Source organism: Acanthochromis polyacanthus, chromosome 16 (assembly GCF_021347895.1).
Source record: "Acanthochromis polyacanthus isolate Apoly-LR-REF ecotype Palm Island chromosome 16, KAUST_Apoly_ChrSc, whole genome shotgun sequence".
NCBI classification, from domain to species: Eukaryota; Metazoa; Chordata; class Actinopteri; family Pomacentridae; genus Acanthochromis; species Acanthochromis polyacanthus.
Window position 1 is genome coordinate 33,299,240 of NC_067128.1, and position 16,592 is coordinate 33,315,831.

Sequence of the window (16,592 nt, forward strand, 5' to 3'; positions counted from 1 at the left end):
AAAGTCCACAGCATCTTCATTTAGGGTATAAAATTCTCTGGTCGTATCACTAATTGTGACATTCTTCTTTTTAGAGTTTGTACCTTCTATTGGAGCCTGCATCCTCTCCAGCAGCCAGGACTTCATCTCTGCCTCGTAGTTCTTCTTCTGTCTCTCCTCCTCGCTGAGTTCTTCCTCCTCCATCGGTCTGTCTGGGCTTTCTCCCTTCGGACTACACTTCCCTTGAACCTCTGCAGCCTCCTTCAGACTCCACTTCCTGTTTTGGTCCTCTGGCGTACTAACTATTTTATCATCTACGCTATTTAGCAGCTCATCGCTTCCTTTAGATTGGATATCTTTGGTCTTGGTTGCCTCTTGGCCTCCAGGTTTATCCTGTAAGTTACCCTGTTTTTCAGTCTCTAAAGAAGATTGTATCGACTCTCCGTCCTCGATGGAGCTGTTCTGAGCTACACCTTCATCCTCCTCATCGTCCAGCTTCCCCCCAGGTTTGCTCAGCATCAACTTGTCCTGAAAGTCTCCCCGGCCTGGACAGCTCGGCCCGAGGAGGTCGTGTTGGTCCCTGCTGGCGGTGCTGGGTGTTTTAGAGGTCGACCCTTCTGCCTCCTCTGTGCTGCCGTTGACGGTCGGCTCCAGCTCGGTGAATCCTTCATCTGACGGAGACTTCTCTGAGGGATCGCCCTCCGTACTCACTGGTATGAAGAACAGACTTCATTTCAGCTTAGTGCATTTTTTTTTAAGAGTTTGCATTGAATTATCTTGCTGATTCATTAATTGGTTATTAAAATGCCACAATCACAATATCCCTACTTCCTAAGTAACTGTCAGTAAATCATAGGGCTGGCCCGAATACCAATTTCTGGGCTCTGGATATTCGGTCCCAATTAATGACGAATATCTGAATGTTCGGTTTTGTTCGTAACGTCCGACGGAGAGGAGAAACGAGCCGAGTGTCCGGATCGGTTCACTGTCTAACAGCCGACTGGGAAGTGCTAGGGTGGGGTGGGGGTGGGGGGGTATGCAAGCCGAATATTTGGATCTCAAATAAAATATTCAGATACCACCGTTACGACCAAATATTCGGGTCCAGCCCTAGGACATCAATGCTCATAATTACAGCCAGGTAATAATAAATAACTTCAAAACTTAACAAGTAAAATGATAGAGACAATCTAATTATCTGGTTGTAGGATTCAATTTGAAAACTGTCATTCACAATTCATTCATTAACTGGTTGGTTGTTTCACATGGCCGTGGGTACTGAACCAAATAAAAGTTAAAAGACAAAGGCTGCATTCCAAATCACAGCCCTCTTAAGAATTTATGACAGCTGCTCTCACAAAATAGAAGCTGTTTAATGCAGCACAAACACAACCAGGACAAACGACACTACCGTTCAAAAGTTTAGGTCTCTTACAAATGTCTTTATTTTTGAAAGAAAAGCAGTTTTTTTTCAATGAAGCTGGAAAAACGGCTGATTTTTAATGGAATATCTCCATAGGGGTACAGAGGAACATTTCCAGCAGCCATCACTCCTGTGTTCTAATGCTACATTGTGTTAGCTAATGGTGCTGAAAGGTTTATTGATGATTAGAAAACCCTTGTGCAGTTATGTTAGCACATGAATAAAAGTGAGTTTTCACGGAAAACATGAAATTGTCTGGGTGATCCCAAACTTTTGAACAGTAGCGTACACTGTCATAACATTGCAATGTGGAAAACACCCACAGCTGCTACTGCTTTCAACTGATGTACTTCTGACTGTAGGGGCTGGGTGGCAGCAGAGTGCACTGAATCCTGAAGAAAGGCTTTTTGGACCGACTTGATTGCAAAAAACAACAACAACAGAAATTCCTTTCACCTCCTGCACTGCCTGAAGACACCAAGGTCCTACTATCACACGTAAACTTGTTTTATGACTCTTATCCAGGTTGTTTTCTAGGACTAGATCCTTGCTTGTGTTGGATCTACTCTCAGATTTAAGCTACTTTGGTTAAAAGCATCTGCTGAATGAAATTGTAGAATTGTAAAAAACAACCATCAGCACTCAGCGACATCTTACCAGTTTCAGAAAGGGTTGATTCGATGTCATCCAAAACTATCGGCCGTTTGGGATCCAGAGCTTCGTAGCGGCTGAAAGGGTTTAACTCCCGCTCTGACGGTAGCTGCTCCCACTCGCCGGGCCTGTAGACAGGACACAGATCCTGGGGTAGGTCTCTGTGAGGGCACGGGGGCATCACACAAACAGCAAACGTGGATGGGGAAAACAGAACAGAACAGAAAAACAAAAGAAAAATGTCCAACAGAAATTAAAATGACACGCAACTTAAAAACAAGACAACAAATGTCATGTGAAACAGCAACTTAACCTCAAACAAAACAAACAAAACAGGAAGATATGGAAAAATGGAAAAGCTCAAAATGAAAGAGTGAAAAAAATCTCAGCTGATTTTTCAGAAATTCTGAGGATGTTCGATTAACAGCTGTGGATGAAATTCAGCGGAAATGACAAACTGAGGAAAGTGGTTAGAGGCACATAAGAAAAGTTCAAGCGGCTGCAAGAAATCAGTACAAACTTCTTTTTTTTTGGTAAGACAAGTGGAATGGAAACTGTAAATGAGGAACGAGAAAGGAGGAATAGGAGTTGAGGTCTTGAAGAACGGTTAGAAAAGAGGAAAAATGTGGAAAGCGACACGGTTGGGAGCTCTTACGATGGCAGGGCGTCTTTGAGCTTCATGCGTGACACGTCGTCGTACAGCGCCACGGAGACGACCTCCTCCATGGGGCAGATGAGGCCGTACTCCTCACAGCCGTGTTCGATCACCAGGGGGTCCGACTTGTGGGGGTCAAACATGATGTTGTTGGGGGTGACGATTAACACGCCTCCGACCACCCCCTGCAAAAAAAATAAATTACACTCAGTCCTGCTCATGGTGACGATTAACTAGGGCATACAATATAAGAGTGGTGTCTGATAAAACTGGAGTTCTGTCAATGCTTTTGCTTCAGATTAAAATAAATTATTGCAATAATGTAATATTCTACATCAGGGGTGTCAAACTCATTGTAGTTCAGGGTTCACATTCAGCCCAATTTGATCTCAAATGACCAGTAAAATCATAACATAACAACTAATAAATAACTTCGAATCCAATTTTCAACTTTTTTCTTTGTTTTAATGCAAAAAAAAAAGTACATTCTGAAAATGCTCATAGCTAATCTCTTTATCTTTTTGCAAAACATTATGAACAACCTGAAATTTCCTCAGAAAAATAAGTGAAATTTTAACATTATGTCTCAGTTTATCATTTGTGTATTGGAACTTACAGATCACAGTTTGTCTACAAAGGTGCAAAACATTTAGCCGCAGGTATCCAGAACTCAACATTATAGCATTTTACAACTTGTCAAGATCCAGAAATCATTTTAAATTCCCATTTATTTCCACATTTGTGTAGTAATCCTGACACCGCACTACACAAACTAAAGTGGGAACTATTGAGGAAGAAGGTCAAGTTACCCTCTGCCTTGTAAATGTATAAAATTTATACATAAAAAAATGCAGAAAAGTTGTCAGAAATGCATCAACAACAGGGTTCCACCGAACCAAACTCTGTACTGAAGCTGCTGAGTTGAGTTTTTTTTTTTTTTTGACCACCCCAGATCTTCAGAAGCCTCATCTTGCCCCCTCACCTTACCACTGTTTCTAGGTTTCCTACCATGCCATCAGTGAAGAATTTGCAGCTCATCTTGATGAATTTAACCGTTGCCGGGCTCTCGTCCTCGGAGTTTGGCGACAGCTCGCGTCGGATGGCTGACCTGAAGTTTGGAACGCCATCCTGTAAGATATGAAAAGGACAAATCAGAGAGCTGGATGCTGTGATGTTTGATGTGAAGACGAACTTTAGGCCACCAGAGCAAGACGTCAGTTACCCACTTCCTGAAAAACGTGGCGTGTTAAAGTAACTTTTTCATTTGCTAGCTAAATGTTAGCAAATTAAATTACCGTCCACAGCAAACTGTCATCGGTGTACACTGCTGTTTACACACACTACATATAAAACCCTGCTCACTCAGACCACAGACAAGAGGGCTGAACTACAAAGCAAGTTCAACATAGCCGGGATTTCTTTGTGTAATTTGGCTCAACAAAATCTAAAGTCTCAGTCAGAGCTAACGGACCTTTTTTTACTTACATGCGCTGACTTGTCAGACAAGCCATTAGTGAAGGCGGGATCTGAGGAGCTCGGAGACTTCAGGTCCGTTTCTGATAGGCTCACATCGGGAACAAAAAGCTTCTGCAATAACAACAGACAGCCAATAGTCAGCTAATCAATAACGAGGAGAGGGAAGCAGCTTTAATGTGTTACCGTCAGCGTCCTCACCTGACCGGGGTAGACGCTGCGAGAGAACAGCTTGTTCAGCTGAACCAGCTTGTTCGGGGTGACGTTGAACTTGAGCGCGATGCTGTTGAGGGAATCATCGGGTCCAACCTGGAACAAGAAACGGAGGTGTCAAAGTCATCTTAGTTCAGGGGCCACATTCGGTCCAGTTTGATCTGAAGAGGGCCGGACCAGTAAAATCAGAGCATAATAATCCATAAAGGAGCTATCTTTATACGAAACGTTATGAACAATCCAATATTTTTAGGAAAAATAAATTTCATTTCAACAACATCATGTCTCAGTTTATCATTTACACATTAAAACTTACAGGTCACAGAGCATCTACAAAGGAACAAAACATTTAGTCACAGGTATCTGGAATTGAACGATACAGAATTTTACGTTATGGTGAAAACGACCAAAATCAGACAAAAGTCAGACAAAAAAAACAACAAAAAAGAGACAGAATATTATAAAAATGAGACACAAAATGACAAAAACGAGAAACAAAATAACCAAAAATTAGACAAATGAGACGAAACAAAACAAAAGAGACAAAAAAGTTACAAAGCAACAAAAAAATAAATGGAAAAATAACAAAAACGTGACAAAAAATTATACAAATGACACAAACGAGACCAAAAATGCTAAAAGCGAGGAACGAAATGACCAAAACACAAGCGAGACAAAAAAAACACAAAACAACAAAAATAATACAAAAAACAACAAATAAAGCAAATAACCAAAAATTAGACAAAAGAGACGAAACAAAACAAAACAAGAGAAAAAAAGTTACAAAGCAACAAAAAAAGGAAAAATAACAAAAACGTGACAAAAAAATTATACAAATGACACAAACGAGACCAAAAATGCTAAAAGCGAGGAACGAAATGACCAAAACACAAGCGAGACAAAAAAAAACACAAAACAACAAAAATAATACAAAAAACAACAAATAAAGCAAATAACCAAAAATTAGACAAAAGAGACGAAACAAAACAAAACAAGAGAAAAAAAAGTTACAAAGCAACAAAAAAAAAGGAAAAATAACAAAAACGTGACAAAAAAAATTATACAAATGACACAAACGAGACCAAAAATGCTAAAAGCGAGGAACGAAATGACCAAAACACAAGCGAGACAAAAAAACACAAAACAACAAAAATAATACACAAAACAACGAATAAAGCAAATAACCAAAAATTAGACAAAAGAGACGAAACAAAACAAAACAAGAGAAAAAAAGTTACAAAGCAACAAAAAAAAGGAAAAATAACAAAAACGTGACAAAAAAATTATACAAATGACACAAACGAGACCAAAAATGCTAAAAGCGAGGAACGAAATGACCAAAACACAAGCGAGACAAAAAAACACAAAACAACAAAAATAATACACAAAACAACGAATAAAGCAAAACACAAAATGACAAAAATAAGACAAGAAACACAAGCGAGACAAAGAGGAAATGCAAAATGACAAAAACAACAAAAAAAGACAAAAAGCAACAAAAACATGATAAAATAATACAAGAACAAGACAATAACAAAAGAACAATTAATCTAGTATTTTATTTATGATCAAAACAACTGTCATGGTATAGAAATGATTTTAAATTTACAGTTTTACAAATTTACAATTTGCACTTAATGTCTTCTCTGTATTTTTTACACTTTACATGTTTGACAGCCCTTTTTTAAATGGACATTACATACAGAATCTGCAAGCTTTCTGTTAATAACGCCACTAAATCTACACTTAAATTATCTGTAAGTAATCGCTTGAAAAGTTAATGCAGAATTTAATACGTTCCATGACAGAAAAAGGCTAAATTTTTTTTTTTTTAAAACACTTCTTTCTCCGCAGTGTGTTCCATTTCATCATATAAGGAAGTCATTTCTTCCTCAGTGCTCTGAGCAAGAGTCGGCATTTCATAATTTTTCAACATGTTGTTGAGTTATTGTGTTTGTGCAGCACAAATTCTCACTTGAGTCCAAATTTTTTCTAACTATGCAGTTGGCCTTCATCTGGGTGGGCTTGCGCAGGTGAAATCACTTCACTACTGCATATAGTGGAATATTTGGTTTTATGCAGGGATCATTTTAGACGGGAGGAGTCCTGGAGTTTTGGGAGACTAGAAGGAGTTACAGCTGGACGGTTCAGTGCCACATTTGCGTTTGCAACCTTCTAAATTACTCTCTCTCTTTCACCGTATGGAATTACAAACATGGCATCAATTTCTGTTCAGCAAACCAGACATGACTGATACCAGCTGACCGTCTGACTGCACATACAGACATATTAAAAATAAATAAATCTAGTTTGTACTTCATTTTCCTACACTTTAATTCAACCCAACCTGCAACTTGCTGAAAGTTAGCAGGCCCATAATTATAAAATCAATCTTCTATAAGCATCTGAACTAATTTTTTCAGCCTTTTCAGTATCGGAAGGATCCTAACATGTTCTACTTCCAGTCAAAAAGTGGCCTATTTCACAGTAGCTACTTCTAACACACAGTTTCTTCTTTTCTTGAATCACCAGTCTGTGCTCTGTATAGATGTCATCAGTCTACTCACGATGAACTCCTCCGTCCCTGGCGGCCTCTTCTTCTCCATCTTTGCCTGATTGTTACTTTTACAGCCATCATCTGTGAAAGAAACAGAAAAAAAACTTCATTTTGAGGACAGCTGCAAAATTTCTTCAAGGAAAAACAAATCAAAGCTATTCTTTAAAATGGTTTAATTCTGTCCGTCTCATAAAGCGAGACATGAAAACACCACCCAGTGAGTTCAGTACAAAGAAATTCCCCAACAAAGAGGACCTTCTAAATATCCTGTTTACTCTCGTTGTGATTCAGTACCACCAGTTTGCTCCCTATCATTATGCAGCCTCAAAACACTGCACATGCCGAAGCACTTATTCTAAATACACACAATCTGATCCTTGTAGTAGACGAGGCCCACAGTCAGCATTTTCTTCTTGCCAGGAACACAGTGGCTATTAGAGCACCACTCCCTGATGCCTCATTACGCTGCTGCCCTCCATGGAAACACAGCGGATGACTAAGCATCAGACATCCAGACTCCAGCTGTGTCTGCTCTTTACTGCGCTGAGCATCAAACACCAAACCGCTGTCACTTTCCTGAACACTGTACCTGATTCACTTTGACGGATAACACACTGCGCAGGATGTGGCCATCCAGCTGAAAGCACATATAACTGGGAGAACTGTTGTTTTTTAACCTGCAAAACATCACATTTGCAGCTCGTGTAGAAGGAAGACCACACTGTTATCATTTGCAGCTCGTTACTTTAGAGTTTGTACAGCTGGTTGACCCACTGCACTTCTGACAGGAGTCTATTATCACCGTCAGTACGCTGCGTTTGGTGGCAGGATGCAGAAGTTGTGCTGGTTTAAGCTGTACATCACTTTGAGTTGACTATATTGCGCGTTATATAATTCTTCTAGTGATTTGTGTGAGTATAACTAATAGTAGAACATACAATTTAGCAGAATTTTAAATTGCCGTTACAGGATATCCTCGACTTACGTTGAAGTTCCGTTCCTACAGATTGAACTCCAGAAAAAATGTAAACAAAGCCGCTACGTGCAGCACAACATTGATCAGTTCTTCATAAAAGTCACGAATACCAACGGCTTTCATTCATGTTGAGTCATTTTACAAGAAAAAAATAGAATATGTTGCACTGTTTTAATAACTTGATCTAATAATACTGATGTCCGTCTGTGTTTGGTCCTGTTCCAAACATTTTATTAAATCTAATTTCACTTCCATGGTGTGTTGCTCTTAAAGCATAATTATCGATGTACTTTTATTTTGAAAAAACCTTTATCTTGGAAGTTGTCTGTTAACAGTTGTCATTTCCTCTCCGCTATTTTGACATTTAGCTTTACTTGATGCACGGCTCTCTATAAACGCCACAGAGGTAACGTCGTAAGCAATTCACTTAATTTTTGGACTTCCTGGTTAAGTTAAAAGGATTTATTTACGTGCATTTATGTTGTTTTATTCTGTTTTTGTTGCAGTTTTCACTCTGTAATGTGTATCAAGAGCAACAGTAAAGAAGTCCAGTTTGCTACAACTCAAGATTCATTTTGCAAGCACGAGTTTAACTCATTGGATAGCTACAGCTTTTACCATCACCATGTTCTTTGCCATCAGAAGAGTCTAACTTGGGAGCCATAATGAAGGGCAAAAAGTTAGGGAATGTAGCACAAGCCAAGGTGGCATACAACCAGAGAATGTAAACAAAGTTGTCTTATAGCGGCATGTAAATACGTATTCGTCTGCTCCGCTGCTAACTAGATCCACACAGCCAGTTCTGACTTAACAAGAAAACGCTGTAGGTCGAGGACGTCATAAATCGAGGACCTCCTGTACTGGACTGTTTCAGCCATTTTCTGTTACAAGCCTTTATTCACCCATAGAGTCAAATCAACTGTATAAGATCCCCAAAAAATATTCCACTAATTTGAGATGACGGATTTCAGATTTTCAAGCCATAATCATCAAAAATGAAACAAAAAGCGCTTAAAATATTTAACTGCACATACAACAAATATGGAATACACGAAAGTTACAAAAAAAAAACACAACTTTTCCACAATATTCTAACTGTTTGAGATGCAGTAGTATGTAATGCTCAAGCATGCAGTGTTTACATTATAATTTAAGACCAGCAGGTCATCTTAGTACTCCCAAGCGTTGAGAAGACAAAGCCCTAAATGTCACCATCAAGTGTAAAACAGTACAGGATAAAGGTTATGCAACTTCCTGTTTGAAAGTGCTGAGCTCGCTTCAACACAGAGGATTCCCAACACAGAGGAACTTTGTGTTGCTCCTCCGCTAGAGAAGAATCCCGTCCATTGATAGAGCAGAGGAACAGTTTTTAAATTGTACCAACTGTTAAATAACGCAGCTTGTTCTCTAAAAACAAGAGGTTACCGAGGCAACAATCCCACAGTCTATTAAATAAGTTGCTGGAATAGCAGGAATATGATTTAATTCTATATTTAATTCTAATTCTTCTAGTGTTAGATTTCTCTTTGATTAGGTGGGAAAGCTGCTTCAAATGGCACCATTACACTAAAATAAATCCTATTTGCATTTACTAGTCTCTGTCTTAATTATGATGAATGGACTGATGAATGAGCAGCAACTTTAAAAACTACATGTAAGATTTATGGTTCCAGCTAATGATTTACTGTTTGTTTAACACCCTAATAAATCTGGCTCATCGTCTTTCACATTCACTTTATGACGCAAGACGGTAACTATGGTGGTGCAAGTTTATACATGAAAAGGGGTCAGCGAGAGGATGAATGTTACTGAGGAAAGCAAGATTAGAAGAGTCTCTGTGTCGTGTTGTTTCGAACACAAAACAATAATCCAATAGTTTAAATACTGTATAAATGAACGCAGTATTTATACTATTTAAACGTACACTTCGGTTCAAAGGTTTGGGGTCACATAGAAATGTCCTCATTTTTGAAAGAAAAACAGTTTTTTTTCAATGAAGATAACATTAAATGAATCAGAAATCCAGTGTAGGCATAGTTAATGTGGTAAATGACTATTCTAGTTGGAAATGCCTGGTTTTTAATGGAATATCTCCATAGGGGTACAGAGGAACATTTCCAGCAACCATCACTCCTGTGTTCTAATGCTACATTGTGTTAGCTAATGGTGCTGAAAGGCTCATTGATGATTAGAAAACCCTTGAGCAGTTATTTTAGAACTCATTCTAGAGCAACCTTAACTAATATAGAGCAACTTCAATTCATGTATAGTAGGTAATAAAAGTGTGAGTTTTCATAGTAAACATGAAATTGTCCGGGTGCAGGCGGGGTTGGGGCTTGGGTGACGGGTGGGTCCTCTTGCCCTGGGTCTGTTCTGGCGTGCTGGGGGTGAAGGTAGCTGCTCCCTCTTGTGTTCGGGGTCCGTGTGGTACACGGTGGCCCAGGTTGCTCTCTGGGGGTGCCACCCCGTGGCTCCTGCGGCCTGGGGGTGGGGGGGTGCCCTGTCGGCTTGGCCCTGCATTGCTGTGATGGCTGTTCTGGGCTTCGGGGTCCTTCACACTTGCATGTGCATGTTTGCTCAGGTCCCACCAGCTCCTGTCGAGTTCCGCTGTTGAGCAGTGATGGGACCCGCCGGAATGTGCTGAGACTCTCTCCAGAGTCTAATCTCACACTAAACCCTCTCTCCTTTTCTCTAGTATCTTCTTCTGGCCTATTCCACTCTATACTGACATGACACCCACAACTATGGTGTTCAGTACTGTCTGGTTATATATTCATTTATTTTTTTTGTTTGTTTGGTCTGTTTTTGTGTGTGTTTGTTTGTTTGTCTTATTGATGGGTAATTAAGAGTCGGGAATAACACAACACCTGATATTCTTCAGATGTAATAGCACCGCTTGCTAGTCCCTGTCCCTGTCCGTCCTCTCTCGTCCTGTCCACCCTTTGTTTCCCCTCACATCACCACTGAGGTGTAGCACTGCCCTCCCAGTCTCTTAACAGGGAAATGTAATAAAGAGTGTCAGCTTAGCTTTCAGGGCTGGTGATGGTCACACACATGCACTAAATAATAAAATATTTGGCTGCAAGACTAAAATATGCATTAATCTCAAAGTGTTGACACCCCTTCCATGGAGTTAAACAATGACAATAAAACAAACAAACAAACAAAAAAACAATTAGGAAATTCAAAGTAAGTTCCAACATATTCAGTCGTTTTTGTTTTTATTCAAAGAAACAAATGTGTGAGCGTCTTACTTAAACCTGCAGGCGACTTTGCCGTTACTCTCTGCAGGTCTGTCTTCTTTGGATCATTGTCTTTCGGGAAGTCTGGACAGAAGATAATTGCCGGGTTCTGCTCATTCACAGCCTTCTCCGATTGGCTCTGCTTGAGCTGTCTGCGCCTTTTCAGCCTGATGGGATGAGAGGAAAACGACTTGTTTACATCCTTGTGTTAAGTAGGAGAAAGAAAACCAGGTGTTTGAGGTGTTTTGTTAGAACTTATCCCATGAGAACTCTCTCTGACAGTGTGTATGCACATGTGTTGCTCTTTTCTAATATTTCACTGTTGCACCTTGTAACTCTGGATTTGAAAGGCACTACAGAAATTAAGTTTTTTTGTTTAGTTGTGGCTAGCACTGTCGCCTTGCAGCTAGAAGTTTCCTGGTTCACGTCTCTGCCTTCCCAGGATCTTTTCTGCATGGAGTTTGTTCTCCCTGTGCATGTGTGGGTTTTTTCTGGGTTCTCCAGCTTCCTCCCACAGCCCAACAACATGCTGAGGTTAATTGGTGATTCTAAATTGTCCATAGGTGTGAATGTGTGTGAGATTGCTTGTCTCTATATGTAGTCCTGTGATAGACTGGTGACCTGTCCAGGTGTCTCCTGCCTTCACCCTAAGTCAGCGGGGATAGACTACAGCCTCCCGTGACACTAATGAGGATTAAGCGGTAGATAGATGATGGATGGATGTTATTTGCACACACAGTTAAACCATCTACAACACTGTGCAATGAAAGTTTTAGTTTGACATTCAGAATCTCTACTTCTGATCTTAGGAGTCCTGGATAATACAACAGAACAACGGTATTGTTCCCAATTCATGTAATCATCTGTCATCACCAGACAGTACATACTTATTCTATAAAGTGCACCAGACTTCAGCTGTAAGTTCCTTCTGTACAGGGTGCCACTTTAATTTCTCAAAATCAGGGTCAAATTTCTCATCTTTTCTGTGCTGCATCAGCTCCATTGTCTCCTCAGACTGTCCTTTCTCCCTGTTTAATCATTGATGGGTAAAGGAGTGATGCAATGCCGCCTCCAGACCCTGCCGGGGTTCATTTAAGGGGGACACGACACACTGCAGTGCATTGCAGTGGAACAACAGGTTAGTGCTGCACTTTGGGATAATGCACATTCCCTGAGCCCTTAACAGAGGATATGGGCGTGTTAAGAAAACAGCAAACGGATTTATCGAATGCTTTCAGGACTAATGTGGTCCAGTGCAGCACCGTGCAAAGGGCAGAATAAAAGAACAACGCAAATGGAGCGCCCTAAGTGTTCAAGTGCTTTAATGGAGAGGAAAGATCGGGTCGATAAGCCTGCAGACGGACAGCTCAGGCCTCTCCCATAGTCTCAGCTTGCTCTCCTGCTTTAAAAAGATGCAGCAGACATCTGGTAAGGAAGTCAAGAATCTGCATTCTCAACAACACCATCTGTTTCACTCAGGGGCATTTCTGAGATCTCCCGACCGCCGTTGCCCCTTCATCTCATCATCTACTACCTAACCTTTCAGCTTGTTCACGGTGCATCCATTCCCAGAGAGAAGGTCAAATTACAAATGAAATAAAGTGAGTTCACTTGGCCTGGCTTAACGGTGCTATCCCAGCGCTAACGACAGATGCAGCTAACGAAAAAAAACATACCTGGTAGACATTTACAGGAATCTACAGGATGATTACGGTGCGGTATTTAGGACAATCCCCACTTGTACACAAAATAACTGATTACATAAATAACAGACACCCATGGCAGTAATAATACTTCAAAACTGCTCAAGCTTCATCTGGCTGCTGGACAAATGTGAGCTAACAGACTTATTCAAGTTGGGCCACAGATTTCTCAGCGGACTCGTGTCTTGACTTTGACTTGAGCACTCCACAACATAAATACTGCAGTTGTTAAGACATTGTTTTTGTATTTTACTACTCGCTTTCCTGGGAAAGAATGTACTGTAAACACAGAAATGCACAAGAGAAATGAAAGGAGGATCAGAAGAAAAAAAGATTAAAAGGCACAATCAATTCAAAATAAACTGCTAAAACACAACTTGACTACACAAATGAAAGATGACTAATGAAACTGACAGATGGCAACATTTTAAAACATAAAAACAATCAAATATACAAATCAATATTATTTATATTGGCCACAAAACATGTGAATAAAAAGCCAAACTGAAACGATGGGAAAATAACAGCCGCAGGAGTTCACCAAAGCAGAAATTACACTTCAGTGTCTCAGATGAGGGATTGTCCTTCAGAGTGAGCATGAGCCTCTTGTTTGCGTCAGTCACTGGTGTTTATGTGCAGACTGCTCTGGGGAAATTTACAGCCGTTACCATGTTTTTTCACGTGTACCTGGTGTGATTGCACTTCATGTTTGTGCATTCAGGTGCTTTCAATTTTCAGCGACCTTGTTTCCTTGCCTCTTCACATGCAGGAAACTGGCAAACCAAGAGTCAAACCTTTTATAAGTTTGACCTAAATCATCACATGATCTCAGGGTAATATATTTTGTGACATCCAGAAATATATTTAGAATCATAAAGAACACAACAACAAATGCAGGATTTATTGTTGCGGCACTGAGGGCAGGAGGTTCAGTCACAAGGACTCCTCACCCAGCCGGTGTTTTAAGTAACATCTGCTGTCAGACTTATGGGCAAGATACGAGTAAACAGTGTTGGAAATTGCAGTTGATGAGGCACATTTGATGCTCGTGCATTAGTGCACCAATTTAGGAGGAACAGAAGAGCAACTCTACCTCAGGTGACCTGGAATGTCAACTCAGGTCGCAATCGACAGTTGGTCAACAATTACGTAATAAGGGATGTAATAGTGGGGCAGCAGTGCATAAACCTGTCATTATGAAGAGACGAATGCACATTTAAAATTTCAGCGAGGCAAAAATGATCGTATCATATAAGTGAGAGAGTGCAGGTGTGACATACGCCAAGTAAACAGTTCAGGCCTCAGTGGTTGACCACTAAAGGGAAGGATTTGATAACTGTGTTGTGCTGTGGAGGGCATTTTGTAGGCACAACTTTTCCCCTTATCGCAGGGGTGTCAAACTCAAGTGACCAGTAAAATCAGAGCATAATAATCTATAAATAATGAGAATTCAAATGTTTATATTAGTGCAAAAAGGTATTTTCTGTAAATGGTCACATTTACGGAATTATCTTTTCACAAAACATTATGAACAACTTGAAATGTATTAAGAAAAATGAATTCAATTTCAACAACATTATGCCTCAGTTTATCATTTACACATTACAAATTCCAGATCAGAGTGCCTACAAAGACACAAAACATTTAGTCACAGCTATCTGGAACTGAACAATACAGTGTTTTACTTTATGATCAAAATGACAAAAGCCTGACAAAAACAAGACAAAATATTACAAAAATGAGACACAAAATGACAAAAATGACACAAATGACATGAAACAAAACAAATAGAGACAAAAATTTGACAAAAATATTTCAAAGTGACAAAAAATGGACATAAATGAGACAAAAAATTACAAAAGACGAACAAAACAACAAAAATAGCAAAAAAAACAAGAGAAACACAAACCAACAAAAACAATGTACAAAACAATGAAAAAGCAAAACACAAAATGAGAAAAATAAGAAAAAAAAGCACAAGTGAGACAAAAAGGAAACGCAAAACGACAAACGACAAAAGTCACACAAAAAAAACAACAAAAACAAGAGAAAATTTTACAAAAATGAGACACAAAATGACAAAAGAACAATGAGCAATCTAGTGTTTTACGTTATGGTCAAAACAACTTATCATGGCAAAGAAATTATCTTAAATTTATAGTTTTACAAATTTAATATTTGCAGTTAATATCTTCTCTGTAATTTTTACACTTTATAAAGCAGGTCGGATTGGACACTCTGGAGGGCCGGTTTTGGCCCGTGGGCCGCATGTAGATTCTCCTGCTTTAGAGTGAACAGTTACTGCAAATCAATACAAAGTTGTTCAGCGTGATCAACTTCACCCTTTGGTAGCATGAACGGTCACTGAGTGGCTTGATGACTGTAAAAAAGGTGTGAATCATACGCTAAGGCCGTCACAATGTTCAGCTCTCCAGTAAAAATCTAGAGACTTGGAGAAGAAGCTGTTCTATCAACATGTGGTGTTTATGTTGTTGCTTCCTTTAATTTGTCACCTGTCTGTTCATCGTATTAACTGTAATTAACATTTCTACTTGACTCGGGTCAGTTTTTTGAGACTTGTTTTCACTTGGAAACTTCATTTTCCTATTGATGAGTGTCAAAACGAACACAAAAAAAAAAAACGTCAAAAGTTCATGGCAGGTTGAATGTTTTCCTGGCGCTGTGTCTGCGTACCTCACAATGACCTTTGATCTTTTAGTGAGGAAACCAGGCGGCAAACAGAGCGAGCAGCTGGGGATCCTCATTACGGTAGCAGCTGTGCAGGACTATGACGCTCATTTCTGTTCCTGACATGTCAACTCTCTCTCCAAACAAGCCCAACATGGTTACTGGGCAGTCGGATTCACAAGTATTTAGACGGTTTCTACATGGTTTTTGTGCACCACCCCTCTCTAGGTTTGAAATGAAACAATCAGGTAGACGGGTTTGGTCACTAATTCACGGCAAATTAAGGAGATGTAAGGTTTGGAGTTGATTCTGAGTCTTGAATTTGCATTTGGTAGAAGTTTCGATGCAACTAAAGGAAGCAATCGTCAGGCTAAAAAACAAGACCTATCAGAAGCTTCAATCAACAATTAGGGTACAAGAAGAGGGAATGCACTGGTGAGCTCGACAACACCAACAAGTCTGGAAGACCACAACAGAAAATTAAAGTGGATGATTGCAGAATTCTTTCCTTGTTGAAGAAAAACAGCTAGCCAAGTCAACAACACCCTAAAGGAGGTATTATTGCCAAAGTCTACGATTAAAGATGCATTCGTGCGCTGAAATGCAGATGGTTTACTTCAAGATGTAAACAACTGGTAACACTCAGTAAACAGAAAGGCCAAGGTCTGGAACAGTATTCTTCAGACAGATGAATCTCAGATTAACTGGTACTAGAATAACGACAAGAAAAGGAGAATTAAAGGAAGGGCTCGTGATGGAAACCAGACCACATCATCTGTCAAACGCTGTGAAAAAAGTGTTATGGCATGGACATGTACGACTGCCAAAGGAGCTGATGTTTATTGATATTAATGATATAACAGATTCAGTCTCCAGAACAGACAGCGTAGACGGATAACGGCCCAAAACACACATAGGAGATTCTGAAGGCAAAGAAATGGACTGTTCCTAAACGGCTAAGTCAGCCACCTGACTTTCCACGTACTGAAGATGAACTGAATGCAGACGGACCCACAAACAAACAGCGACTGA

At 39.8% G+C, this 16,592-nt stretch overlaps 1 protein-coding gene across 4 annotated transcripts in view; it reads right to left on the reverse strand.

Moving 5' to 3' along the window:
- Window positions 1-16,592, reverse strand: part of LOC110958944 (nuclear receptor coactivator 7) — a 28,087-nt gene that overhangs the window by 7,805 nt on the left and 3,690 nt on the right. For 3 of the 4 annotated variants that reach the window (XM_051960813.1, XM_051960815.1, XM_051960814.1), the window contains exons 3-10: window positions 11,182-11,336; window positions 6,962-7,032; window positions 4,383-4,490; window positions 4,194-4,295; window positions 3,717-3,836; window positions 2,709-2,893; window positions 2,060-2,214; window positions 84-689 (exon numbers count right to left, since the gene is read on the reverse strand). In XM_051960813.1, coding sequence (XP_051816773.1) covers window positions 84-689; window positions 2,060-2,214; window positions 2,709-2,893; window positions 3,717-3,836; window positions 4,194-4,295; window positions 4,383-4,490; window positions 6,962-7,032; window positions 11,182-11,336 — 1,502 coding nt within the window. The remainder of the gene's footprint in view (window positions 1-83; window positions 690-2,059; window positions 2,215-2,708; window positions 2,894-3,716; window positions 3,837-4,193; window positions 4,296-4,382; window positions 4,491-6,961; window positions 7,033-11,181; window positions 11,337-16,592) is intronic. The other variant, XM_051960816.1, reaches the window with a different exon arrangement.